The 27,699-nt window shown below is 52.6% G+C and overlaps 1 protein-coding gene across 3 annotated transcripts in view; it reads left to right on the top strand.

Annotated features, from left to right (window-relative positions):
- Positions 1 to 27,699, top strand: part of LOC147091450 (lymphocyte activation gene 3 protein-like) — a 127,331-nt gene that overhangs the window by 87,834 nt on the left and 11,798 nt on the right. For 2 of the 3 annotated variants that reach the window (XM_085976796.1, XM_085976797.1), the window contains exons 2-5: positions 6,722 to 7,120; positions 11,454 to 11,714; positions 12,674 to 13,009; positions 24,264 to 24,524. In XM_085976796.1, the coding sequence (XP_085832922.1) occupies positions 6,724 to 7,120; positions 11,454 to 11,714; positions 12,674 to 13,009; positions 24,264 to 24,524 (1,255 nt within the window). In that variant the 5' untranslated portion in view covers positions 6,722 to 6,723. Of the gene's footprint in view, positions 166 to 6,721; positions 7,121 to 11,453; positions 11,715 to 12,673; positions 13,010 to 24,263; positions 24,525 to 27,699 lie in introns of all 3 variants that reach the window. The other variant, XM_085976795.1, reaches the window with a different exon arrangement.

Raw genomic sequence — 27,699 nt, 5'->3', positions numbered from 1 at the left:
CAGTCGGGTGTTTGACCAGAGCACAGATAGGTCCCGCAAACCTCGAACCCAGCCACTGAACCATTCCTCACGTGAAATCCTTGCCCCAAAATACATTAGAGTCAAGGATGGCCCTGGTGGGTCAATGGATTGTATCATTGCTGGCGTTGGTCTATCCCACCTGTGGTGAGTAACTTTTTTCCCTTTTAACAATTGTTTGTTTTCGTCCCTTCCTACCCTGATTTTTCTTATTTTTTTTTACTTCTGGTTTGCCTTCTCTCCTTTCCCCTCCCCTCCCCGTCCTAAATCGTGCGGCGTGGAGAGGGCTGGGTGATGTCTCACTCCCCTGCCCACCCCACCCCCCAGCGCACTGCCCCTCTGTCGCCTGCGGAGATGTTCTCCTGCAGGAGGCTTCGCAAATCCTGATGTCCACTTTCCGGCAAGTCGTTGGTGGGGGGTGGCCGGGGGGTGGTTGGAACTTGGATCTTCCTGTCCTCTCGGACATTTACCTGCGAGCCACAATGAAGCTCCCCTGGAGGGGTTTCGGCGGAAGCCTGGACCTCAGCCGAGGGCGTTAACGAGCTCGAATTGAGACGCAGAGGCCTGGAAATGTATCGTTCCTTCGCCCATCCCATGCCGGAGTAGCGGAATTTTGTGAGGTCAGCTCCCTCTCCTTCAAGGAGGAGCTGATCACACTCTCCTTTTGGAAGGGAATTGAGGGCGGGAAGGGTGAGTGGAGAGGGAGACAGAGAAGGGAAGGGAGCGGGAGGGAGGGAGAAAGCAGAGACAGAGAGGCGAGATTGAGAGAATGGAGACAGAGCGAAATAGACACAGAGAAAGCGAGACAGGAAGACAGGAACAGAGAGGGAGTGATAGTGATGAAAAGACAGAGAGAGAAAGGCAGTGAGGGAGAGATAAGAGAGAGACAGAGAGAGAATGTACCCAACGACTGTTTTAAATTAATACTGAATGCACCCAACGAGGGTCAACGACTGTTTAAATTAATACTGTCTGTACCCAACGAGGGTCAAAAACGTTTGACACCTACAGAATGTTGGAAACCTGTACTTTTTGTTATGCAAGCTTTGGCAACATGGTTCCCTGTAAACTTTCATGCCAATAAAGCATTTGAATTGAATTGAATTGAATTGAGAGAGAGAGACAGAGAGAGAGAGAGAGAGGAGAGACAGGAGCAGAGAGAGAGTGAGCGAGAGAGAAAGAGACAGAGACAGACAGAGAGAGAGAGAGACAGAGAGACAGAGAGAGAGAGAGAGACAGAGACAGAGAGAGAGAGAGAGAGACAGAGAGAGAGACGGTGAGAGAGAGAGAGAGAGAGACAGAGAGAGAGAGACAGAGGGAGAGAGACAGAGGGAGGGAGACAGAGAGAGAGAGACAGAGAGAGAGAGACAGAGACAGAGAGAGAGAGACAGAGAGAGAGAGAGAGAGACAGAGAGAGAGAGACAGAGAGACACCTACAGAATGTTGGAAAACTGTACCTTTTTGCAATGTAAGCTTTGGCAATATGGTTCTCTGTAAACTTTCATGCCAATAAAGCATTTGAACTGAAAAAACAGAGAGAGAGAGACAGAGAGAGAGAGAGAGAGAGACAGAGAGAGAGAGAGACAGAGGGAGAGAGAGAGAGACAGAGAAAGACAGAGAGAGAGACAGAGAGAGAGACAGAGGGAGAGACAGAGAGAGAGAGAGAGAGACAGAGAAAGACAGAGAGAGAGACAGAGAGAAAGACAGAGAGAGACAGAGAGAGAGACAGAGAGAGAGAGACAGAGGGAGAGACAGAGAGAGAGACAGAGAGAGAGACAGAGAGAGAGAGACAGAGAGAGAGACAGAGAGAGAGAGACAGAGAGAGAGAGAGAGAGAGAGAGAGACAGAGAGAGAGACAGAGAGAAAGACAGAGAGAGACAGAGAGAGAGACAGAGAGAGAGAGAGAGAGAGAGCCACAGAGACGGTGGAGAGCTGTGTGGAACTAGAATGTCCCCGGGTTATTGAGGGCTGTGGGCTGAAACCTGCCGATTGGACGGTGGAGCCGGGAGTCTCTCCTCCTTCCCTCCCCGCCTCAGGGAGAGACTCCTCCGTCTACCACCACCCCCCACCCCGCCTCGAGAGCGCCTCCCGCCACACACCATGACCTCCCTGAGCAGCGTAAATGTGGAAGGATATTCCGGCCATTTAACACGGTTAAATGTTCGGCTGAGGAAAAACCCATCGTTCCTTATTCCGCTACTTAGAAGGTGTAGGGGAGAAAGCCACTGGGTCCGCCCTTTTAGAACTGAGATGAGGAGGAATTTCTTCTCTCAGAGGGTCGTAAATCTGTGGAAATCTCTGCCCCAGAGAGCTGTGGAGGCTGGGTCATTGAATATATTTAAGGTGGAGATAGACAGATTTTTGCAAGATAAGGGAGTGAAGGGTTATCGGGAGCGGGCAGGGAAGTGGCTTTGAGCCCAAGATCACCATGATCTTATTGAATGGCGGAGCAGGCTCGAGGGGCCAAGTGGCCTATTCCTGCTCCTATTTCTTATGTTCTTATGTTCGAGAAAGACCGAGGGTTTGATTCGTCGGTCCGGGCAGAGTTAGAGATACAAGAAAGGAAGGATTCGTGTTTCTACAGCACCTTTGCTATCGTAGAATCATAGAAAGTGACAGCACAGAAAGAGGCCATTCGGCCCATCTTGTACGAGCTGGTCGAAAAAGAGCTATCCAGCCTAATCCCACTTTCCAGCTCTTGGCACATTGGATCCAAAATTGGCTTAGTGGCTGGAGGCAGAGAGTGATGGTCGAAGGTTGTTTTTGTGACTGGAAGCCTGTGTCCAGTGGGGTACCGCAGGGATCGGTGCTGGGTCTTTTGCTGTTTGTAGTGTACATTAATGATTTAGATATGAATGTAGGAGGCATGATCAGTAAGTTCGCAGATGACACGAAAATTGGTGGAGTGGTAAATAGCGAGGAGGGAAGCCTCAGGCTACAGGACGATATAGACGGGTTGGTCAGACAGGCAGAACAGTGGCAAATGGAATTTAACCCTGAAAAGTGTGAGGTGATGCATTTTGAGAGGACTAACAAGGCAAGGGAATACACAATGAATGGTAGGACCCTAGGAAGGACAGAGGATCAGAGGGATCTTGGTGTGCATGTACATAGATCCCTGAAGGCAGCATGACAGGTAGATAAGGTGGTTCAAAAGGCATATGGGATACATGCCTTCATTAGCCGAGGCATAGAATATAAGAGCAGGGAGGTTATGATGGAGCTATACAAAACGCTAGTTAGGCCACAGCTGGAATACTGTGTGCAGTTCTGGTCGCCACACTATAGGAAGGATGTGATTGCATTGGAGAGGGCGCAGAGGAGATTCACCAGGATGTTACCTGGGCTGTAGCGTTTCAGCTATGAAGAGAGACTGGACAGGCTGGGGTTGTTTTCCTTCGGGCAGAGAAGGCTGAGGGCGGACCTGATTGAGGTGTACAAAATTATGAGGGGCATAGATAGGGTGGATAGAAAGGAACCTTTCCCCTTAGTAGAGGGGTCAATATCCAGGGGGGCATAGATTCAAGGTAAGGGGCAGGAGGTTTAGAGGGGATTTGAGGAAGAACCTTTCCACCCAGACGGTGGTTGGAATCTGGAACTCTCTGCCTGAAAGGGTGGTAGAGGCAGGAACCCTCACAACATTCAAGAAACATTTAGATGAGCACTTGAAATGCCATAGCATACGAGGCTACGGACCAAGTGCTGGAAAATGGGATTAGAATAGACAGGGCTTGATGGCCGGCGTGGACACGATGGGCCGAAGGGCCTCTTTCTGTGCTGTATAACTCTAGGACTCTATCTATATGACACCCTCTGGGTGTAAGAATTCCTCCTCAAATGCCCTCTAAACCTCTGACCAATTACTTTAAATCTATGCCCCCTGGTTACTGACCCTTCTGCTAAGGGAAATAGGTCCTTCCTATCCACTCTATCTAGGCCCTTCATAGTGTTATACACCTCAATAAGGTCTCCCCTCAGCCTCCTCTGTTCCAAGGAAAACAACTCCAGCCTCTCCAATCTGATACCTGGGATGGCAGGAATGACGTATGAGGAGAGATTGGGTCGATTGGGCTTATATTCGCTAGAATTTAGAAGAATGAGAGGGGATCTCATTGAAACTTATAAAAATCTAACAGGACTGGACAGACTAGATGCAGGAAGGATGTTCCCGATGGCCGGGGAGTCCAGAACCAGGGGTCACAGTCTAAGGATAAGGGGTAAGCCATTTAGGACTGAGATGAGGAGGAATTTCTTCACCCAGAGAGTGGTGAACCTGTGGAATTCTCTACCACACAAGGCAGTGGAGGCCAATTCATTAAATATATTCAAGAAGGAGTTGGATATATTTCTTAAGGCTAAAGGGGTCAAGGGATATGGGGAGAAGGCAGGGACAGGGTACTGAATTTGGATGATCAGCCATGATCTCATTGAATGGCGGAGCAGGCTCGAGGGGCCGAATGGCCTACTCCTGCTCCTATCTTATATGTTTCTATGTTTAGACTGCGAGATTTATTGAAACGGTTCCAGAGATGGGCGTCTTCAACAAGAACTTGTATTTATATAGCGCCTTTAACGTATTAAAATTTCCAAGGTGCTTCACAGGAGCAATTATCAAGCAACCTTTGACACCCAGCCCCATGTTAGGGACAGGGGACCACGACTTTGGTCAAAGAGGTAGGTTTTAAGGAGCGTCTTAAAGGAGGAAGGAGAGAGAGGGAGAAGGGGAGAGGTTTGCGGGAGGGAATCCCCAGAGCTTAAGGCCTCGGCAACTGAAGGCACGGCCGCCAATGGTGGAGCGATTAAAATCGGGGCCTGCTCAAAAGGCCAGAATTGGAGGAGCGCAGAGATCTTGGAGGGTTGTAGGGGCTGGAGGAGGTTACAGAGATAGGGAGGGTTGGAGGGACTGGAGGAGGTTACAGAGACAGGGAGGAGAAGAGGCCCTGGGAGGGGATTTGAAGACAAAGGTGAGGATTTTTTTGAAATCGAGGTGTTGCGTAACCGGGAGCCAATGTAGGTCAGCGAGTACAGGGGTGATGGGTGAAACAGACTTGGCATTGAAGGGGATTGACAGGGTAGATGCTGGGACAATGTTTCCCCTGGCTAGAGTGTCTAGAACTAGGGGGCATAGTCTCAGGATAAGGCGTCGGCCAATTAAGACCGAGATGAGGAGGAATTTCTTCACTCAGAGGGTTGTGAATCTTTGGAATTCTCTTCTCCAGAGGGTTGTGGATGCTGAATCTTTGAGTATATTCAAAGCTGAGAGCGATAGATTTTTCTACTCTAGGGGAAATCAAGAGATATGGAGATCGGGCGGGAAAGTGTAGTTGAGGTCGATGATCAGCCATGATCTTATTGAATGGCGGAGCAGGCTCGAGGGGCCGTATGGCCGACTCCTGCTGTTATTTCTGATGTTCTTATACCAGGGATGAGGGACTTCAGTTACGTGGAGGGACTGGAGCAGCTGCGGTTGTTCTCCTGAGAGCAGAGAAGGCTCAGGTGGAGATTGGATAGAGGTGTTCAAAATCACAAATGGTTTAGATAGACAATGGCAGTGCTCCCTCAGTACTGCCCCTCCGACAGTGCAGAGCTCCCTCAGTACTGCCCCTCTGACAGTGCAGCGCTCCCTCAGTACTGCCCCTCCGACAGTGCAGAGCTCCCTCAGTACTGCCCCTCCGACAGTGCAGCGCTCCCTCAGTACTGCCCCTCCGACAGTGCAGAGCTCCCTCAGTACTGCCCCTCCGACAATGCAGCGTTCCCTTAGTACTGACCCTCCGACAGTGCAGCGCTCCCTCAGTACTGCCCCCTGACAGTGCAGCACTCCCTCAGTACTGCCCCCTGACAGTGCAGCACTCCCTCAGTACTGCCCCTCCGACAGTGCAGCGCTCCCTCTGTACTGCCCCTCCGACAGTGCAGAGCTCCCTCAGTACTGCCCCTCCGACAATGCAGCGTTCCCTCAGTACTGACCCTCCGACAGTGCAGCGCTCCCTCAGTACTGCCCCTCTGACAGTGCAACACTCCCTCAGTACTGCCCCTCTGACAGTGCAACACTCCCTCAGTACTGCCCCTCCGACAGTGCAGCGCTCCCTCAGTACTGCCCCTCCGACAGTGCAGCGCTCCCTCAGTACTGACCCTCCGACAGTGCAGCGCTCCCTCAGTACTGCCCCTCTGACAGTGCAACACTCCCTCAGTACTGCCCCTCCGACAGTGCGGCGCTCCCTCAGTACTGACCCTCCGACAGTGCAGCGCTCCCTCAGTACTGCCTCTCCGACAGTGCAGTGCTCCCTCAGTACTGCCCCTCCGACAGTGCGGCGCTCCCTCAGTACTGCCCCTCCGACAGTGCAGTGCTCCCTCAGTACTGCCCCTCCGACAATGCAGCACTCCCTCAGTACTGCCCCTCCGACAGTGCAGCGCTCCCTCAGTACTGCCCCTCCGACAGTGCGGCGCACCCTCAGCACTGCCCCTCCGACAGTGCCTCAAATCTCTCTCGGGTGAGTCATGGGGACGTTTCGGGTTTTGGAGGAGAGAAAGTGATGCTACATGTAGCCAAATAGCCGGTCCCTAGGAGGGGCGGGCTTCAATTGAGTGGATTACGGTCGGGTTTGGGCGGGGGAACGAGGGGGTCCAGGGCCTCCAGCACTCACCCCCTCACCCGAGCAACAAGGGATTCCCTTGGTAATTCCTCTCTCTCTCTCCCTCTCCGCAGCGATGGGTGTACACATGTTGCCAGCGGAGACGGTGCTGGCCTGGGTTGGATCGAGCGCCACCTTGCCCTGCTCACTGAGCCACCAACCGTTGCCAAGGACCGGCTATCGGAAGTTGGCTTTGCACTGGGCCTGGGAGAGACCCGAGCAAGGCCCGGGATCCGGTCTGGGGCCCGGGCGGGACCGCTTCACCCTGCTGATGGTGGAGAATGACGGGGTGGTCAAGCGGGGGCTGTCGGGCCGGAGCCGGAGGATGCGGGTCCCGGGGGAGAGGCTGAGCAGAGGGGACTTCTCGCTGCTCGTCCAGGAGGTGCATCCTGAGGACTCCGGGAGCTACCGCTGCACGGCCCGGTACGGAGAGATCCACCTGGAGAAGGTCATCAAACTCCACATGGTCCAAGGTATGTCAACTTAGCAGAATGGTACCAGGGATGAGGGACTTCAGTTACGTGGAGAGACTGGAGAAGCTGGGATTGTTCTCCTTAGAGCAGAGAAGGTTAAGGGGAGATTCAATAGAGGTGTTCGAAATCATGAAGGGTTTACACAGAGTAAATAAAGAGAAACTGTTTCCAATGGCTGAAGGGTCGATAACCAGAGGGCACAGGTTTAAGGTGATTGGCAAAAGAACCAGAGGGGACACGAGGAAAAACTTTTTTATGCAACGAGTGTTTAGGATTTGGAATCCACTGCCTGATAGGGCGGTGGAAACAGATTCAATAGGAGCCTTCAAAAGGGAATTGGATAAATACTCGTAGGAGAAAAAATTGCAAGGGATACGGGGAAAGAGCGGGGGAGTGGGACTCCCTCAGTACTGCCCCTCCAACAGTGCAGCGCTCCCTCAGTACTGCCCCTCCGACAGTGCAGCGCTCCCTCAGTACTGCCCCTCCGACAGTGCAGCGCTCCCTCAGTACTGCCCCTCCGACAGTGCAGCGCTCCCTCAGTACTGCCCCTCCAACAGTGCTGCGCTCCCTCAGTACTGCCCCTCCGACAGTGCAACTCTCCCTCAGTACTGCCCCTCCAACAGTGCGGCACTCCCTCAGTACTGCCCCTCCGACAGTGCTGCGCTCCCTCAGTACTGCCTCTCCGACAGTGCGGCGCTCCCTCAGTACTGCCCCTCCAACAGTGCTGCGCTCCCTCAGTACTGCCCCTCCAACAGTGCAACTCTCCCTCAGTACTGCCCCTCCAACAGCGCAACTCTCCCTCAGTACTGCCTCTCCGACAGTGCGGCACTCCCTCAGTACTGCCCCTCCAACAGTGCTGCGCTCCCTCAGTACTGCCTCTCCGACAGCGCGGCGCTCCCTCAGTACTGCCCCTCCAACAGTGCTGCGCTCCCTCAGTACTGCCCCTCCGACAGTGCGGCGCTCCCTCAGTACTGCCCCTCCGACAGTGCAGCGCTCCCTCAGTACTGCCCCTCCAACAGTGCTGCACTCCCTCAGTACTGCCCCTCCAACAGTGCTGCACTCCCTCAGTACTGCCCCTCCGACAGTGCTGCGCTCCCTCAGTACTGCCCCTCCGACAGTGCTGCGCTCCCTCAGTACTGCCTCTCCGACATTGCAGCGCTCCCTCAGTACCGGGGAACCGGTGACTGTGGACCTGGGATTATAAACCCACATCTCCAGAGTGCGAGGGCTTGCACCCACAACCTTCTGACTCAGAGCCGAGAGAGACAGAGTGCCACCCACTGACCACGCTTGTCACTGTGTGGAATTTTACCTCCTACTTTCCCTCCACCCATCTCCCGAGAGCAGGAACGAGTCATTCAAAGTCACGCGACACCGCTATCTTTAAGGTGAGGCAAATATTCCACCGCCCTCCCACATATGGGGAAGACTTCAAGCACTTTCCTTGCGTAAAATTTTACATATTTCAAGCCGCAAAATTCAATCATTGAGCTCACACGGAGATTGTTTGCTAAGATTTTCCTCTATCTTTTTTTTAAATGAATTTGGAGTCTCTGTTTGCTCACTCACGTGGCTTGACCGAGAGCAGTCGAACTCAGTACAGGCTGGAGATGGAGCTTGGGCCTTTCCTGCTGGCTGTCAGAGAGTTCATAGCGGCACAGAAGGAGGCCATTCGGCCCATCGAGTCCGTGCCGGCTCTCTGTAGAGCAATCCAGTCAGTCCCATTCCCCTCGCTCTATCCCCGGAGCCCTGCAAGTTTATTTCCCTCAAGGGCCTATCCAGTCTCCTGTTGAAAACATTGAGTGTCTCCGCTTCCACCACTTCCGTCGGCAGCGAGTTCCAGGTCCTCACCACTCGCTGCGTAAAACAGTTTCCCCTCACATCCCCCCCTGTATCTCTTGCCCGAAACCTTAAATCTGTGTCCCCTAGTCCTTGTATCATCAACTAGTGGGAACAGCCTTTCCCCGTGTAGCCTATCCAAACCCGTCAAAACCTTGTACACCTCGATCAAATCACCCCTCAACCTCCTTTGCTCCAATGAAAACAAATCCAGCTTCTCCAACCTGTCCTTGTAGCTAAGATTCCCCCATCCCCGGAACCATTCTGGTAAATCTCCTCTGCACCCTCTCAAGGGCCGTCACATCCTTCCTAATGTGTGGTGACCAGAACTAGATGCAATACTCTAGTTGTGGCCAAACCAGTGCTTTATAAAGGTTCAGCATAACTTCTCTACTCTTGTACTCAATCCCTCTATTTATGAAGCCCAAGATCCCATATGCTTTGCTAACCACTCTCTCAATATGTCCCGCCACCTTCAGGGACCTACGCACATTAACTCCCAGGTCCCTCTGTCCCTGCACACTCTTTAAAACTGTGCCATTAAAGTAGAAACATAGAAGATAGGAGCAGGAGTAGGCCATTCGGCCCCTCGAGCCTCTTTCACCATTTAATGAGATCATGGCTGATCATCCAAATTAACTGTATATTGCCTCTCCCTGTTCCTTCTGCCAAAATGCATCACCTCACACTTCTCTGTATTAAATTCCATCCGACAATTGTCTGCCCATTCTGCTGGCCTTTCTATGTCCAGTTGCAGTCGATTGGCATCATCATCACTGTTTGCCCACCCGCAAGTTTGGTGTCCTGCCCTTTGAGTGTTTGATGGGACAGTGTAGAGGGAGCTTTACTCTGTAACTAACCCGTGCTGTACCTGCCCTGGGAGTGTTTGATGGGACAGTGTAGAGGGAGCTTTACTCTGTAACTAACCCGTGCTGTACCTGCCCTGGGAGTGTTTGATGGGACAGTGTAGAGGGAGCTTTACTCTGTATCTAACCTGTGCTGTACCTGCCCTGGGAGTGTTTGATGGGACAGTGTACAGGGAGCTTTACTCTGTATCTAACCCGTGCTGTACCTGCCCTGGGAGTGTTTGATGGGACAGTGTAGAGGGAGCTTTACTCTGTATCTAACCCGTGCTGTAGCTGCCCTGGGAGTGTTTGATGGGACAGTGTAGAGGGAGCTTTACTCTGTATCTAACCCGTGCTGTAGCTGCCCTGGGAGTGTTTGATGGGACAGTGTAGAGGGAGCTTTACTCTGTCTCTAACCTGTGCTGTACCTGCCCTGGGAGTGTTTGATGGGACAGTATAGAGGGAGCTTTACTCTGTATCTAAGCTGTGCTGTACCTGCCCTGGGAGTGTTTGATGGGACAGTATAGAGGGAGCTTTACTCTGTATCTAAGCTGTGCAGTACCCGCCCTGGGAGTGTTTGATGGGACAGTGTAGAGGGAGCTTTACTCTGTATCTAACCCCATGCTGTACATGCCCTGGGAATGTTTGCTGGGACAGTGTAGAGGGCGCTTTACTCTGTATCTAACCCGTGTTGTACCTGCCCTGGGAGTGTTTGATGGGACAGTGTAGAGGGAGCTTTACTCTGTATCTAACCCATGCTGTACCTGCCCTGGGACTGTATGATGGGACAGTGTAGAGGAAGCTTTACTCTGTATCTAACCCATGCTGTACCTGCCCTGGGACTGTATGATGGGACAGTGTAGAGGGAGCTTTACTCTGTATCTAACCTGTGCTGTACCTGCCCTGGGAGTGTTTGATGGGACAGTGTAGCGGGAGCTTTACTCTGTATCTAACCTGTGCTGTACCTGCCCTGGGAGTGTTTGATGGGACAGTGTAGAGGGAGCTTTACTCTGTATCTAACCCCATGCTGTACCTGCCCTGGGAGTGTTTGATGGGACAGTGTAGAGGGAGCTTTACTCTGTATCTAACCCATGCTGTACCTGCCCTGGGACTGTATGATGGGACAATGTAGAGGGAGCTTTACTCTGTACCTAACCCATGCTGTACCTGCCCTGGGACTGTATGATGGGACAGTGTAGAGGGAGCTTTACTCTGTATCTAAGCTGTGCAGTACCCGCCCTGGGAGTGTTTGATGGGACAGCGTAGAGGGAGCTTTATGCCTGAAGGCAGTGCATCAGGTTCTGAACTTTTACATTCTGGGAGCAGGGGGCGGTGGGGGTGAGGTAACTGTGACCAGTTGCCATGGAGATGAGCCATTTCCACCAGCCCCAGCCTCCTAACAGCATTCCCCGGGGCCTCTGCAGGAGCAAGCGGGCCCGAATCTCAACCGTTGCATCCTGTCAAAGGAGGCCCGGAGGCTTCGGTGGTGGCACGTGGGCCGAAGCCTACTGGTATTAGGCCAGAGTGGGACCTAGGGCTGGATTTAGGACCCCAGTGCTACAAGGGCCGGGGGGGGGTTTCACAGAATTTTCCCCCGCGAAGCTATCCCGATAGATTTTTAACGTGTTTCTTACTCTCTCTCCTTGAAGTAAAACCTGACATCCCAGGAATCCCGCTGGAGGGCAGCAGGCTGAAGCTTCTCTGCTGTATTTCGGAGGCCTTACCTGAGGCCCAGGTGTCCTGGCACCGAGGGGGCTCGCCGGTGCAGTCTTCCGATCGGATCGCGACCGAGGAGGACGGGAGAACTCTCAGCATCGGGAAGCTGGAGGTCGAGGATCGGGGAGCTTGGGAATGTCGCGTCAGCTATCATGGGAAGACTATCAATGTCCCCTACACAATGGAGATATTTGGTAAGCATCATCTCTGTCTGTCCCTGCTCTGGGAATGTTTGATGGGGACAGTGTAGAGGGAGCTTTACTCTGTATCTAACCCGTGCTGTACCTGCCCTGGGAGTGTTTGATGGGGCAGTGTAGAGGGAGCTTTACTCTGTATCTAACCCGTGCTGTACCTGCCCTGGGAGTGTTTGATGGGACAGTGCAGAGGGAGCTTTACTCTGTATCTAACCCATGCTGTACCTGCCCTGGGAGTGTTTGATGGGACAGTGTAGAGGGAGCTTTACTCTGTATCTAACCCATGCTGTACCTGCCCTGGGAGTGTTTGATGGGACAGTGTAGAGTGAGCTTTACTCTGTATCTAACCCGTGCTGTACCTGCCCTGGGAGAGTTTGATGGGACAGTGTAGAGTGAGCTTTACTCTGTATCTAACCCGTGCTGTACCTGCCCTGGGAGTTTTTGATGGGACAGTGTAGAGGGAGCTTTACTCTGTATCTAACCCACGCTGTTTCTGCCCTGGAATTGTTTGATGGGACCATGTAGCCGGAGCTTCATGCTGTATCTCTCGATCACCAAGTCCACCTACTTCCTCCTCCGCCACATCGCCCGTCTCCGCCCCTGCCTCAGCTCATCTGCTGCTGAAACCCTCATCCCTGCCTTTGCCACCTCTAGACTTGACTATTCTAATGCTCTCCTGGCCGACCTCCCATGTTCCATCCTCCATATACTTGAGGTCATCCAAAACTCTACTGCCCGTGTCCGAACACCTCCAGGTCCCATGACCGCCCATCCCCGCCCCCTCCTCACTAACCCCATCGTGCCCGCTGACCGCATAGCGTTACGTGACGCTGTAAAACCATAAGTTGTCGTTCTTTATCTAACGCACCCTGCACTTGGATGAGCCCTGTGAGCTACTTGAGTGAAATTGTTCCCCGTTAACTTGACGCTCTTTTTTTTCTTCTCTTGGATGGACCCAGGCTTCACCAGGCCGAAGCGGGAGGTAGCGACGACCTACGCCAGTCCGGGGTCGGCCGCCCGCCTCTCCCTCCACCTCACCCCCGTGACGCCAGGCGGGCAGGTCGAGGCGGGCTGGGTCAAAGGTCGGCGGACAGGCGACGGGGCCGCCAGCAAGACCGGCCCTGGGCCCCAGCCGGCCGCGGGCAACGGGACCCGCGGGCTGTCGGAGCTGCGGTCTGGGAATCTGACCCTGACGCTCTCGCCTGTGCTGCATTCGGACCGCGGGTTCTACATGGGATACGTCGCCGTGACGGGACATCGAATTGAGCGGACCGTGCGATTGGAGCTGGTGGAGGGTGAGTTTCATGCTATTGGCAGGGTAGTTGCCGAGAGGCTGTTTCCCCTGGTTGTAGGACTAAGGTTATAGAGTCATAGAAACACAGAAGCATAGCAGGAGTCGGCCATTCGGCCCCTCGAGCCTGTTCCGCCATTTAATGAGATCATGTCTGATCATCCAAATTCAGTACCCTGTCCCTGCCTTCTCCCCATATCCTTTGATCCCTTTAGCCTTAAGAAATATACCTAACTCCTTCTTGAATATATTTAATAATTTGGCCTCAGCTGCCTTGTGTGGTAGAGAATTCCACAGGTTCACCACTCTCTGGGTGAGGAAATTCCTCCTCATCTCTGTCCTAAATGGCTTACCCCTTATCCTTAGACTGTGACCCCTGGTTCTGGACTCCCCCGGCCATCGGGAACATCCTTCCTGCATCTAGTCTGTCCAGTCCTGTTAGAATTTTATAAGTTTCAATGAGATCCCCTCTCATTCTTCTAAATTCCAGCGAATATAAGCCCAACTCCTTCCTTTAAGAGAATGGAAGTTCCGGTTTCCAGTGCATGCGTGAAACCGGCACTTCCGTTGGCCCTACGGGTGAGTACACAGCGCGTATTCAACCGTGGGGACCCGAATGCTGGGCCCTTATATTTATGTCCCCTAGTTCTGGTCTATCCCTCAAGTGGAAAGATCGTCTCCACATTTACCCTATCAATCCCTTCCATAATCTTAAAGACCTCTATCAGGTCACCCCTCAGTCTTCTCTTGCCCAGAAAAAAGAGCCCCAGCCTGTTCAATCTTTCCTGATGGGTATAAGTATCAGTTCTGGTATCGTTCTAGTAAATCTTTTTTTGGACCTTCTCCAGTGCCTCTATATCCTTTTATTAAAATGGGGACCAGAACTGTGCACAATACTCCAATTGTCATCTAACCAAGGTATCTGGAGACCAGAACTGCGCACAGTGCTCCAAGTGTGGTCTAACCAAAGTATCTGGAGACCAGAACTGTGCACAGTGCTCCAAGTGTGGTCTAACCAAGGTATACGGAGACCAGAACTGTGCACAGTGCTCCAAGTGTGGTCTAACCAAGTTAAATGGAGACCAGAATTATGCACAGTGCTCCAAGTGTGGTCTAACCAAGGTATCTGGAGACCAGAACTGTGCACAGTGCTCCAAGTGTGGTCTAACCAAGGTATACGGAGACCAGAACTGTGCACAGTGCTCCAAGTGTGGTCTAACCAAGTTAAATGGAGACCAGAATTATGCACAGTGCTCCAAGTGTGGTCTAACCAAGGTATATGGAGACCAGAACTGTGCACAGTGCTCCAAATGTGGTCTAACCAAGTTAAATGGAGACCAGAATTGTGCACAGTGCTCCAAGTGTGGTCTATCCAAGGTATATGGAGACCAGAACTGTGCACCGTGCTCCAAGTGTGGTCTAACCAAGGTATATGGAGACCAGAACTGTGCACAGTGCTCCAAGTGTGGTCTAACCAAGGTATATGGAGACCAGAACTGTGCACAGTGCTCCAAGTGTGGTCTAACCAAGGTATATGGAGACCAGAACTGTGCACAGTGCTCCAAGTGTGGTCTAACCAAGGTATATGGAGACCAGAACTGTGCACAGTGCTCCAAGTGTGGTCTAACCAAGGTATATGGAGACCAGAACTGCGCACAGTGCTCCAAGTGTGGTCTAACCAAGATACAACGAAGGTTCACCAGATTAAGTCCTGGAATGAGAGGGCATGGCTACGAGGAGAGATTGAGTAGAATGGGCCGACACTCTCTGGAGTTTAGAAGAATGAGAGGTGATCTCATTGAACTGCATAAAGTTCCTAGAGGGCTTGACAGGGTAGATGCTGAGAGGCTGTTTCCGCTGGTTGGGAGTCTAGAACTAGAAGGCATAGTCTCAGGATAAAAAGTCGGCCATTAAGGACAGCACCTCCCAAACTCATGACCCCTACCACCTAGAAGGACAAGGGCAGCGAGTGCATGGGAACACCGCCACCTCCAAGTTCCCCTCCAAGTCACACACCATCCTGACTTGGAAATTTATCGGCGATCCTTCATCATCGCTGGGTCAAAATCCTGGAACTCCCTCCCTAACAGCACTGCGGGAGCACCTTCACCACACGGACTGCAACGGTTCAAGAAGGCGGCTCGCCACCACCTTCTCAAGGGGCAACGAGGGATGGGCAATAAATGCTGGCCCTGCCAGCGACACCCACATCCCATAAACGAACTTTAAAAAAGGAGAAATTTCTCCCTCAGAGCGTGGTGAATTTGGAATCCTCTCACCCCAGAGGGCCGTGAATGCTCAAGACCAAGGTGGATAGATTTCTGGATATTAAGGGAATGAAGGGACATGGAGATAGTGCGGGGAGGTGGAGTTGAGGTAGAAGATCAGCCAGGATAGAGTCATAGGCCTAGAAATTTGGTAGAGCCCCAAGCGGGGCGCCAAGCTCGTCTGGGCGCCGGAATTACCGCTACGATCGGAGCCGTTGAGTCCACCGGAAATTCAGCTTGAGCGCCCCAAGAAGGACGCGGGGCGCTACTCGAGGCGCCCCGCGTCCCTCTTGGGGCGCTGAAACTGAATATCGCAGCACAACGTGCCGCAGCGCCACACGCCGCGGCACGGCGCGCTGCGGTACTGCAGGCCTTCCTCCCCTCCTTAAGGGGGAGGGGCCTGCACCAGCGTGATGACCGATCGCGAGTGCCGACAAAAGAGCCCGGCACCGAGGAGAAGTGCCGGGCTCTCAGGACACAGCCGGCACTGCCCGGGGTGGGGGGGGGATCAGGAGGCCGGGGACGGAGGTGCTGGCAGGCGGCCACCGACAAAAATGGCCGCCCAGCACCTCCACCTTAATTTGCGCCACTACCGCCACAGGTAGGCCCTGTGAACCGGGCGCAATGTGCGACCGGCGTTCCAGAGGCGGGCGCGACCAAATATCGCGATCGGGGCGGTAGCGGGGCGCTGCGCACACCGATGACGTCATCGGTGGCGGCGCAGCGCTACAGGCTAACGCCGCCATTAGCGCCCCGCTAAATATCGCGGGAGGCGGAGCCAGTGGTGCTAAAGCCACTGAGTGCCCTCTTTAGGCGCGAACTGGTGGCGCAGCACACCGAATTTCTAGGCCATAGAGTCATAGATTTATACAGCACAGAAAGAGGCCCTTCGGCCCATCGTGTCCACGCCGGCCATCAAGCCCTGTCTATTCTAATCCCATTTTCCCGTGCTTGGTCCGTAGCCTTGTATGCTGTGGCGTTTCAAGCGCTCATCTAAATGCTTCTTGAATGTTGTGAGGGTTCCTGCCTCTACCACCCTTTCAGGCAGTGAGTTCCAGATTCCAACCACCCTCTGGGTGAAAAAGATTTTCCTCAAATCCCCTCTAAACCTCCTGCCCCTTACCTTGAAACTATGCCCCCTGGTTATTGACCCCTCTACTAAGGGGAAAAGTTCCTTTCTATCCACCCTATCTATGCCCCTCATAATTTTGAGAAGTCACACAACACCAGATTATAGTCCAACAGCTTTATTTGAAATCACAAGCTTTCGGAGCGCTGCTCCTTCGTCAGGTGAAGAAGGAGCAGCGCGCCGAAAGCTTGTGATTTCAAATAAAGCTGTTGGACTATAACCTGGTGTTGTGTGACTTCTCACATTTGTCCACCCCAGTCCAACACTGGCATCTCCACATCATAATTTTGTACACCTCAATCAGGTCCCCCCTCAGCCTTCTCTGCTCTAAGGAAAACAACCCCAGCCTGTCCAGTCTCTTTTCATAGCTGAAGCGCTCCAGCCCAGGTAACATCCTGGTAAATCTCCTCTGCACCCTCTCCAATGCAACCACATCCTTCCTATGTGGATCAGGATCTTACTGAATGGCGGAGCAGGCTCGAGGGGCCGTATGGCCTACTCCTGCTCCTATTTCTTATGTTAACTAGAGCGGGTGAAAGAGGAGCGATTCACTCCCCGTCTGGTACTGTATGACCCGTGTGTGTGTGTGCGTGTGTGTGTCTCAGTGTCAGCTCCTGTAAATGGGCAGGCCAAGTTGTGAGAGTCAGGTTGAGTTGATGATGCTGCCACCAGGTGGCAGGATGGCATAGCGAACCTTCAACCTCATTTAAACTTATACAATAGCAAAATACTGCGGATGCTGGAAATCTGAAAAAGCAACAGAAAACACTGGGAAAAACTCAGCCGGCCAGAGCAGCATCCGTGGAGAGAGAAACAGAGTTAACGTTTCAGGTCGAAGACCCTTCGTCAGAACTGGAAAAAAGCAGGAGATGGAGCAGATTAAAAGACCAGTTTGGGGCTGGGAAATGGGGGAGGGGATGAAAGAACAAAGGGGAAGGTCTGTGATAGGATGGAAGGCAGGAGAGGTGAAGAGACATTAAGAGATATTCAAGGCAAGAGGAGATGGTAATGGGACAGGTTCAGAAACAAAGGATGGCTCTCGATGAAGTTTGCAGACGACACAAAGCTGGGTGGGCGTGTGTGCTGTGTGGAGGATGCTGAGAAACTCCAGTTTGATTTGGACAGGTTGGGTGATTGGGCAGAAGCATGGCAGATGCAGTATAATGTGGATAAATGCGAGGTTATCCGCTTTGGTGGCAAAAACAGGAAGGCAGATTATTATCTGAACGGCAATAGATTGGGAGAAGGGGAAGTGCAACGAGACCTGGGTGTCCTTGTGCACCAGTCGCTGAAGGTAAGCATGCAGGTGCAGCAGGCGGTTAAGAAGGCAAATGGTATGTTGGCCTTCGTAGCGAGAGGGTTCGAGTACAGGAGCAAGGATGTCTTGCTGCAGTTGTACCGGGCCTTGGTGAGACCACACCTTGAGTATTGTGTGCAGTTTTGGTCGCCTTATCTGAGGAAGGATGTTCTTGCCATGGAGGGAGTGCAGCAAAGATTCACCAGGCTGATACCTGGGATGGCAGGAATGACGTATGAGGAGAGATTGGGCCGATTGGGCTTATACTCACTGGAGTTTAGAAGAATGAGAGGGGATCTCATTGAAACTTATAAAATTCTAACAGGACTAGATGCAGGAAGGATGTTCCCGATGGCGGGGAGTCCAGAGCCAGGGGTCACAGTCTAAGGATAAGGGGTAAGCCATTTAGGACAGAGATGAGGAGGAATTTCTTCACCCAGAGAGTGGTGAACCTGTGGAATTCTCTACCACAAAAGGCCATTGAGGCCAATTCATTAAATATATTCAAGAAGGAGTTAGATATATTTCTTAAGGCTAAAGGGATCAAGGGATATGGGGAGAAGGCAGGGACAGGGTACTGAATTTGGATGATCAGCCATGATCTCATTGAATGGCGGAGCAGGCTCGAGGGGCCGAATGGCCTACCCCGGCTCCTATCTTCTATGTTTCTATGTGAATTGCGCTGTCAGAATGAGAGACAGCTGCCATGTGGGAGGGAGGAAAAAAAAGGCACAAACAAAAAGTGTGGATAAAAATATATATATATGATAGGAGCCAAAGTTGTGATCTGAAATTGTTGAACTTGATATTGAGTCCGGAAGGCTGTAAAGTGCCTAATCGGAAGATGAGGTGCTGTTCCTCGAGTTTACGTTGAGCTTCCGTGGAACAATGCAAGAGACCGAGGACGGTGAGGTCCGAGTGGGAATGGGGCGGTGAATTAAAGTGACAGGCGGCCGGGAGCTCGGGGTCACCCTTACAGGCTGAACAGAGGTGTTCCGCAAAGCGGTCGCCCAATCTGCGTTTGGTCTCCCCAATGTAGAGGAGACCGCATCGTGAGCAGCGAATACAGTATACTAGATTGCAAGAAGTACAAGTAAAACGATTTGAACTTTAACCTTTGCTCATGGAGCTTGACACCTGGTGGGGGGGTGGGGGGTCACATTCTTTCCGCGCCTGATCCCTGTGACCTCAGCATTGGGTGCAGGACATATTGGAAAACCAATCGGGCTGCCTTAAGGGACTGTACATACAACAGCAAGCATTTATTTAAAGAAGAGGATGACTTAAGAGTAATAAGGGCACAGAAGGAGGCCATTCGGCCCATCGAGTCCGTGCCGGCTCTCTGTCGAGCAATCCAGTCAGTCCCATTCCCTCGCTCTATCCCCGGAGCCCTGCAAGTTTATTTCCCTCAAGGGCCTATCCAGTCTCCCCTTGAAAACATTGAGTGTCTCCGCTTCCACCACTTCCGTCGGCAGCGAGTTCCAGGTCCTCACCACTCGCTGCGTAAAAAAGTTTTTCCTCACATCCCCCCCCTGTATCTCTTGCCCAATACCTTAAATCTGTGTCCCCTAGTCCTTGTACCATCAACTAGTGGGAACAGCCTTTCCCGGTCTAGCCTATCCACACCCAGCATAATCTTGTACACCTCTATCAAATCACCCCTCAACCTCCTTTGCTCAAATGAAAACAAATCCAGCTTCTCCAACCTGTCCTTGTAGCCAAGATCCCCCATCCCCAGAACCATTCTGGTAAATCTCCTCTGCACCCTCTCAAGGACCTTCACATCCTTCCTAAAGTGTGGTGACCAGAACTGGACGCAATACTCCAGTTGTGGCCTAACCAGCGCTTTATAAAGGTTCAGCATAACGTCTCTACTTTTGTACTCAATCCCTCTATTTATGAAGCCCAAGATCCCATATGCTTTGCTAACCACTCTCTCAATATGTCCCGCCACCTTCAGGGACCTATGCACATTAACTCCCAGGTCCCTCTGTCCCTGCACACTCTTTAAAACTGTGCCATTAAGTGTCTATTGCCTCTCCCTGTTCCTTCTGCCAAAATGCATCACCTCACACTTCTCTGTATTAAATTCCATCCGACACTTGTCTGCCCATTCTGCTGGCCTTTCTATGTCCTGCTGCAGTCGATTGGCATCATCCTCACTGTTTCCCACACCCCCGAGTTTGGTGTCATCGGCAAATTTAGAGATGATCTGGTCATTGTCACATTGCTGTTTGCGGGAGCTTGCTGTGCGCAAATTAGCTGCTGCGTTTCCTACATTGGAGCAGCGACTCCACTTCACAAAGTACTTCATTGGCTGTAAAGGGCTTTGGGACGTCCGGTGGTCGTGAAAGGCAAGGACCTGGACCTCGCTGCCGACGGAAGTGGTGGAAGCGGAGACACTCAATGTTTTCAAGGGGAGACTGGATAGGCACTTGAGGGAAATAAACTTGCAGGGCTCCGGGGATAGAGCGGGGGAATGGGACTGACTGGATTGCTCTACAGAGAGCCGGCACGGACTCGATGGGCCGAATGGCCTCCTTCTGTGTCGTTATTAGGGGGAGAAATTCGGTGGGCTGCACCACCAGTTAGCGGCTAAAGAGGGCACTCAGTGGCTTTAGCGCCGCTGGTCACGCCTCCCGCGATATTTAGCTGGGGCGCTAATGGCGGCATTAGCCTGTTGCGCTGCGCCGCCACCGATGACGTCATCGGTGTGCGCAGCGCCCCCCTACCGCCCCGATCGCGATATTTGGCAGCGACCGGCTCTGCAGCGCCGCTCGCTACTCGCGCCCGGTTCACGGGGCCTACCTGTGGCGGCAGTGGCGCAAATTAAGGCGGAGGTGCGGGGCGGCTGTTTTTTTCGGTGGCCGCCTGCCGGCACCTCCGTCCCCGGCCTCCTGTTCTCCCCCCGCGGCATTGCCGGCTGTTTTCCGAGAGCTCGGCACTTCTCCTCGGTGCCGGGCTCTTTCGCCGGCACTCGCGATCGCTCATCGCGCTGGTGCAGGCCCCTCCCCCTTAAGAATGGGAGGAAGGCCTGCAGTACCTCAGCGCGCCGTGCCGCACGTTGCGCTATTCAGTTTCAGCGCCCGAAGAGGGACGCGGAGCGCCTCGAGCCTCGCCCCGTCTCCCTCTTGGGGCGCTCAAGCTGAATTTCCGGCGATCGCTGCTGCTCCGATCGCAGCGCAAAATCTGGCGCCCCGTCCCAATTACTTCCAATCTGTTTTAGTGACGTTGGTTGAGGGATAAATATTGGCCCCAGGACACTGGGGAGAACTCCCCAGGCTCTTCTTCGAAATAGTGGCCGTGGGATCTTTTACGTCCACCTGCGAGGGCAGGCGAGGTCTCTGTTTAACATCTCATCTGAAAGACGGCATCTCTGACAGTGCAGCGCTCGCTCAGCGCTGCATTGGAGTGTGAGCTTAGATTTTTGTGCTCAAGTCTCTGTAGTGGGACTTGAACCCACAACCTTCTGACTCGGAGAGCGAGGGTGCTACCAACTGAGCCACAACTGAACCCCAAATATAGCAACTTTAATGTAGCAAAAGGTCATAAACAAAATTAGACACCAGCCACATAAGGAGATATTGGGGAAAGGTGACCAAAAGCTTGGTCAAAGATGTAGGTTAAGGAGCGTCTTAAAGGAGGAGAGAGAGAGGCTGGAGAGGTTTAGGGAGGGAATTCCAGAGCTTCGGGCCCAGGCAGCTGAAGGCACGGCCGCCAATGGTGGAGCGATGGCAAATCAGGGATGCGCAAGAGGCCAGAATTGGAGGAGCGCAGAGATTTCGGAGGGTTGTAGGGGCTGGAGGAGGTTATAGGAATCGCGAGGGTTGTAGGGGCTGGAGGAGGTTACAGAGATAGGGAGGGTTGTAGAGGCTGGAGGAGGGTTGTAGGGGCTGGAGGAGGTTACAGGGATAGGGAGGGTTGTAGGGGCTGGAGGAGGTTACAGGGATAGGGAGGGTTGTAGGGGCTGGAGGAGGTTACAGAGATAGGGAGGGTTGTAGGGGCTGGAGGAGGTTACAGTGATAGGGAGGGTTGTAGGGGCTGGAGGAGGTTACAGAGATAGGGAGGGTTGTAGGGGCTGGAGGAGGTTACAGAGATAGGGAGGGTTGTACGGGCTGGAGGAGGTTACAGAGGTAGGGAGGGTTGTAGGGGCTGGAGGAGGTTACAGAGATAGGGAGGGTTGTAGGGGCTGGAGGAGGTTACAGAGATAGGGAGGGTTGTAGAGGCTGGAGGAGGTTACAGAGATAGGGAGGGTTGTAGGGGCTGGAGGAGGTTACAGAGATAGGGAGGGTTGTAGGGGCTGAAGGAGGTTACAGAGATAGGGAGGGTTGTAGGGGCTGGAGGAGGTTACAGAGATAGGGAGGGTTGTAGGGGCTGGAGGAGGTTATAGTGATAGGGAGGGTTGTAGGGGCTGGAGGAGGTTACAGAGATAGGGAGGGTTGTAGGGGCTGGAGGAGGTTACAGAGATAAGGAGGGTTGTAGGGACTGGAGGAGGTTACAGAGATAGGGAGGGTTGTAGGGGCTGGAGGAGGTGATAGGGAGGGTTGTAGGGGCTGGAGGAGGTTACAGAGATAGGGAGGGTTGTAGGGGCTGGAGGAGGTTACAGAGATAGGGAGGGTTGTAGGGGCTGGAGGAGGTTCCAGAGATAGGGAGGGTTGTAGGGGCTGGAGGAGGTTACAGAGATAGGGAGGGTTGTAGGGGCTGGAGGAGGTTACAGAGATAGGGAGGGTTGTAGGGGCTGGAGGAGGTTACGGAGATAGGCAGGGTTGTAGGGGCTGGAGGAGGTTACAGAGATAGGGAGGGTTGTAGGGGCTGAAGGAGGTTACAGAGATAGGGAGGGTTGTAGGGGCTGGAGGAGGTTACAGAGATAGGGAGGGTTGTAGGGGCTGGAGGAGGTTATAGTGATAGGGAGGGTTGTAGGGGCTGGAGGAGGTTACAGAGATAGGGAGGGTTGTAGGGGCTGGAGGAGGTTACAGAGATAAGGAGGGTTGTAGGGACTGGAGGAGGTTACAGAGATAGGGAGGGTTGTAGGGGCTGGAGGAGGTGATAGGGAGGGTTGTAGGGGCTGGAGGAGGTTACAGAAATAGGGTTGTAGGGGCTGGAGGAGGTTACAGAGATAGGGAGGGTTGTAGGGGCTGGAGGAGGTTACAGAGATAGGGAGGGATGTAGAGGCTGGAGGAGGTTATAGTGATAGGGGGGGTTGTTGGGGCTGGAGGAGGTTACAGAGATAGGGAGGGTTGTAGGGGCTGGAGGAGGTTACAGAGATAGGGAGGGTTGTAGAGGCTGGAGGAGGTTACAGAGATAGGGAGGGTTGTAGGGGTTGGAGGAGGTTACAGAGATAGGGAGGGTTGTAGGGGCTGGAGGAGGTTATAGTGATAGGGAGGTTTGTAGGGGCTGGAGGAGGTTACAGAGATAAGGAGGGTTGTAGGGACTGGAGGAGGTTACAGAGATAGGGAGGGTTGTAAGGGCTGGAGGAGGTGATAGGGAGGGTTGTAGGGGCTGGAGGAGGTTACAGAGATAGGGAGGGTTGTAGGGGTTGGAGGAGGTTACAGAGATAGGGAGGGTAGTAGGGGCTGGAGGAGGTTACAGAAATAGGGAGGGTTGTAGGGGCTGGAGGAGGTTACAGAGATAGGGTGGGTTGTAGGGGCTGGAGGAGGTTACAGAGATAGAGAGGGTTGCGGGGGCTGGAGGAGGTTACAGAGATAGGGAGGGTTGTAGGGACCGGAGGAGGTTACAGAGATAGGGAGGGTTGTAGGGGCCGGAGGAGGTTACAGAGATAGGGAGGGTTGTAGGGGCTGGAGGAGGTTACAGAGATAGGGAGGGTTGTAAGGGCTGGAGGAGGTTACAGAGATAGGGAGGGTTGTAGGGGCTGGAGGAGGTTACAGAGATAGGGAGGGTTGTAGGGGCTGGAGGAGGTTACAGAGATAGGGAGGAGGGATGCGAGACCATGGAGGGGATTTGAAAAGCAGGATGAGCCTTTTAAAATTGAGATGTTGCCAAACTGGGAGCCAGTGTAGGTCAGTGAGCACAGGGGTGACGGATGAATGCGGTTTGGTGCGAGTTAGGAGACGGACAGCAGCGGAAAATCCATCCACTCAAGTTCACAAGCCGGGGACAGTCAATCAGAGCTTAATTGTTGTTAAGTAAACATTGTCTCATGCCAATGAGAGTTTAATTGTTAATTAAACATAGGCACAGGTCAATCAGTGATAAATTATTAAGTTAACATGGTTTCAGGTCAATCAAAGCGTAATTGTTAATTAAACATGGGCTCTGGTCAATTGGATTTGAATTGCTGTTAAGCAAACACGGGCTCAGGTCAATGAGAGTTTAATTGATATTAAATAAACATGGACGTAGGCCAATCAGAGTTCAATTGCTGTTAAGCAAACATGGGCTCAGTTCATTTGGATTTTATTTAAGTAAACATGGGCTGAAGTCAATCAAAGTTTAATTGTTGTTAAGTAAACACGGGCTCGGATCAATCAGAGTTGAATTGACATATGTAACGGGAAGCGATTTTTGCAACGCCATATTAATCACTGCTCACCTTCTACGCCCTCAGTCACGGCTAGTCGGTCGGGACCGGTGCCCGTGGGATCCTCGCTCAGGATAAACGTCAACACGAGCTACCCGGCGGGTGTCGAGAGGTTGGAGTGGCAGCACGATAATGGCAGTGAGGGGCAGGCGGGTGAGTCATTCCGGGAAGACAACGGAAGCCTGTACATCGCCCGCGTCACGCCCGCCCACGCTGGCAACTGGACCTGCGACCTCTACTACGGCGGAGAGCTGGTCGGTACCATGGGCTACGTCCTGGAAGTTTCCGGTGAGTTTTAATGTCCTGAAATCAGGATGCAGAGGGGTAATGGTGGGGGGGTGGGGGGCAAGAGAGTGTCAGAAGCTGATCTTTCACCTCTCCGGGAAACTGGGGTCCAATCCAGATCTGGGTAGAGGGGTTGAAGGACTGCTCTCTCTGATGGGACGGTGTCCAGGGAGCTTTACTCTGTATCTAACCCGTGCTGCACCTGCCCTGGGAGTGTTTGATGGGACAGTGTAGAGGGAGCTTTACTCTGTATCTAACCCGTGCTGAACCTGTCCTGGGGGTGTTTGATGGGACAGTGTAGAAGGAGCTTTATTCTGTATCTAACCCGTGCTGGACCTGCCCTGGGAGTGGTTGATGGGACAGTGTAGAGGGAGCTATACTCTGTATCTAACCCGTGCTGTATCTGCCCTGGGAGTGTTTGATCGGACAGTGTAGAGGGAGCTTTACTCTGTATCTAACTCCGTGCTGTACCTGCCCTGGGAGTGTTTGATGGGACAGTGTAGAGGGAGCTATACTCTATCTAACCCGTGCAGTACCTGCCCTGGGAGTGTTTGATAGGGACAGTGTAGAGGGAGCTTTACTCTGTATCTAACCCCATGCTGTACCTGCCCTGGCAGTGTTTGTTGGGACAGTGTAGAGGGAGCTTTACTCTGTATCTAACCCCATGCTGTACCTGCCCTGGGAGTGTTTGATGGGACAGTGTAGAGGGAGCTTTACTCTGTATCTAACCCCGTGCTGTACCTGCCCTGGGAGTGTTTGATGGGACAGTGTAGACGGAGCTTTACTCTGTATCTAACCCCGTGCTGTATCTGCCCTGGGAGTGTTTGATGGGACAGTGTAGAGGAAGCTTTACTCTGTATCTAACCCGTGCTGTACCTGCCCTGGCAGTGTTTGATGGGACAGTGTAGAGGGAGCTTTACTCTGTATCTAACCCCGTGCTGTACCTGTCCTGGGAGTGTTTGATGGGACAGTGTAGAGGGAGCTTTACTCTGTATCTAACCCCGTGCTGTACCTGCCCTGGGAGTGTTTGATGGGACAGTGTAGACGGAGCTTTACTCTGTATCTAACCCCGTGCTGTATCTGCCCTGGGAGTGTTTGATGGGACAGTGTAGAGTGAGCTTTACTCTGTATCTAACCCGTGCTGTACCTGCCCTGGGAGTGTTTGATGGGACAGTGTAGAGGGAGCTTTACTCTGTATCTAACCCGTGCTGTACCTGCCCTGGGAGTGTTTGATGGGACAGTGTAGAGGGAGCTTTACCCTGTATCTAACCCCATGCTGTATCTGCCCTGGGAGTATCCCTAGGCCCAGAACTGGCACACACACACAGGAAGTGAAACCAGACCAGTTGGGTCTCGGTGCAATAAAATGGGCCTTCGAAACTCTACACAGCTGTTTGTAAACCAGTGAATTGGGTCGCGAGGTATCCGTGGCAACAATTGCGGTTAGGTGCTGGTGTCGCTGGGTGTTTCTTCAAGCTCCCCTCCCAGCCAGCTGGTCTGAGGGTGAGCAGCTTCCTCTTGGGTACCAGACCTGTCTCCGCTTCCACTCCCTGTTACCTAGAGTTCATTTCTAGAGGTAAACAAAGTATTTACAGCACAGAAGGATGCCCTTCGGCCCATCGTGTCCGCGCCGGCCATCAAGCCGTGTCTATACTAATCCCATTTGCCAGCACTTGGTTCATACATATCCTTGTGTGTTATGGTGTTTCAAGTGCTCATCTAAATGCTTTGACATGAATCTTGCCATTCATGTGGAAATGACTTATGAAATAATACTGGGCAGCCTGCTGGTGGCGCTCTCCAGGGAGAGTATAAATACTCGGACATAGGCCCAGCTTGCTCAGGACATTTTTTTAACAGGAACTAGTGAAGGACACAACTAGATCTCCATGTTGAAAAACAGTTGATTAAAGCCTTGTTTAACACTTAGACCAAGTGCCTAGTAGTTTTCTTACGTCATGGGTGCCCTTGTGCACCAGTCGCTGAAGGTAAGCATGCAGGTGCAGCCTACGGTTAAGAAGGCAAATGGTATGTTGGCCTTCATAGCGAGAGGATTCGAGTACAGGAACAAGGATGTCTTGCTGCAGTTGTACAGGGCCTTGGTGAGACCACACCTTGAGTATTGTGTGCAGCTTTGGTCGCCTTATCTGAGGAAGGATGTTCTTGCCATGGAGGGAGTGCAGCGAAGATTCACCAGACTGATACCTGGGATGGCAGGAATGACGTATGAGGAGAGATTGGGTCGATTAGGCTTACACTCGCTGGAGTTTAGAAGAATGAGAGGGGATCTCATTGAAACTTATAAAATTCTAACAGGACTAGACAGACTAGATGCAGGAAGGATGTTCCCGATGGCGGGGGAGTCCAGAACCAGGGGTCACCGTCTAAGGATAAGGAGTAAGCCATTTAGGACAGAGATGAGGAGGAATTTCTTCACCCAGAGAGTGGTGAACCTGTGGAATTCTCTACCACAGAAGGCAGTTGAGGCCAATTCATTAAATATTTACAAGAAGGAGTTGGATATATTTCTTAAGGCTAAAGGGATCAAGGGACATGGGGAGAAGGCAGGGACAGGGTACTGAATTTGGATGATCAGTCATGATCTCATTGAATGGCAGAACAGACTCGAGGGGCCGAATGGCCTTCTCCTGCTCCTATCTTCTATGTTTCTATGTTTCTATCCCATTTTGCAGCACTTGGTCCGTAGCCTTGTATGCTATGGCGTTTCAAGTGCTCATCTAAATGCTTCTTGAATGTTGTGAGGGTTCCTGCCTCTACCACCCTTTCAGGCAGTGAGTTCCAGATTCCAACCACCCTCTGGGTGAAAAAGTTTTTCCTCAAATCCCCTCTAAACCCCCTGCCCCTTACCTTGAAACTATGCCCCCTGGTTATTGACCCCCTCTACTAAGGGGAAAAGCTCCTTCCTATCTCGCTTCCCCTTAAATGAATCGTAGATATTTACGGTACGGAAGGCGGCCATTCAGCCCATCTCGACCGCGCCCGGCCGACGAACGAGCTATCCAGCCCAATCCCACTTTCCGGCTCTTGGTCCGTAGCCCTGTAGGAGCGCAGAGATCTCGGAGGGTTGTAGGGGCTGGAGGAGGTTACAGAGACAGGGAGGAGGAGAAGAGGCCCCGGGAGGGGATTTGAAGACAAAGATGAGGATTTTGAAATCGAG

Source organism: Somniosus microcephalus, unplaced genomic scaffold (genome assembly GCF_052327205.1).
Source record: "Somniosus microcephalus isolate GS21.2 unplaced genomic scaffold, FLI_Smic_1.0 unresolved_chr3, whole genome shotgun sequence".
Classification (NCBI taxonomy): Eukaryota; Metazoa; Chordata; class Chondrichthyes; order Squaliformes; family Somniosidae; genus Somniosus; species Somniosus microcephalus.
The sequence above is the reverse complement of the archived record's forward strand: the minus strand, read 5'-3'. Positions and strand labels throughout refer to the sequence as shown.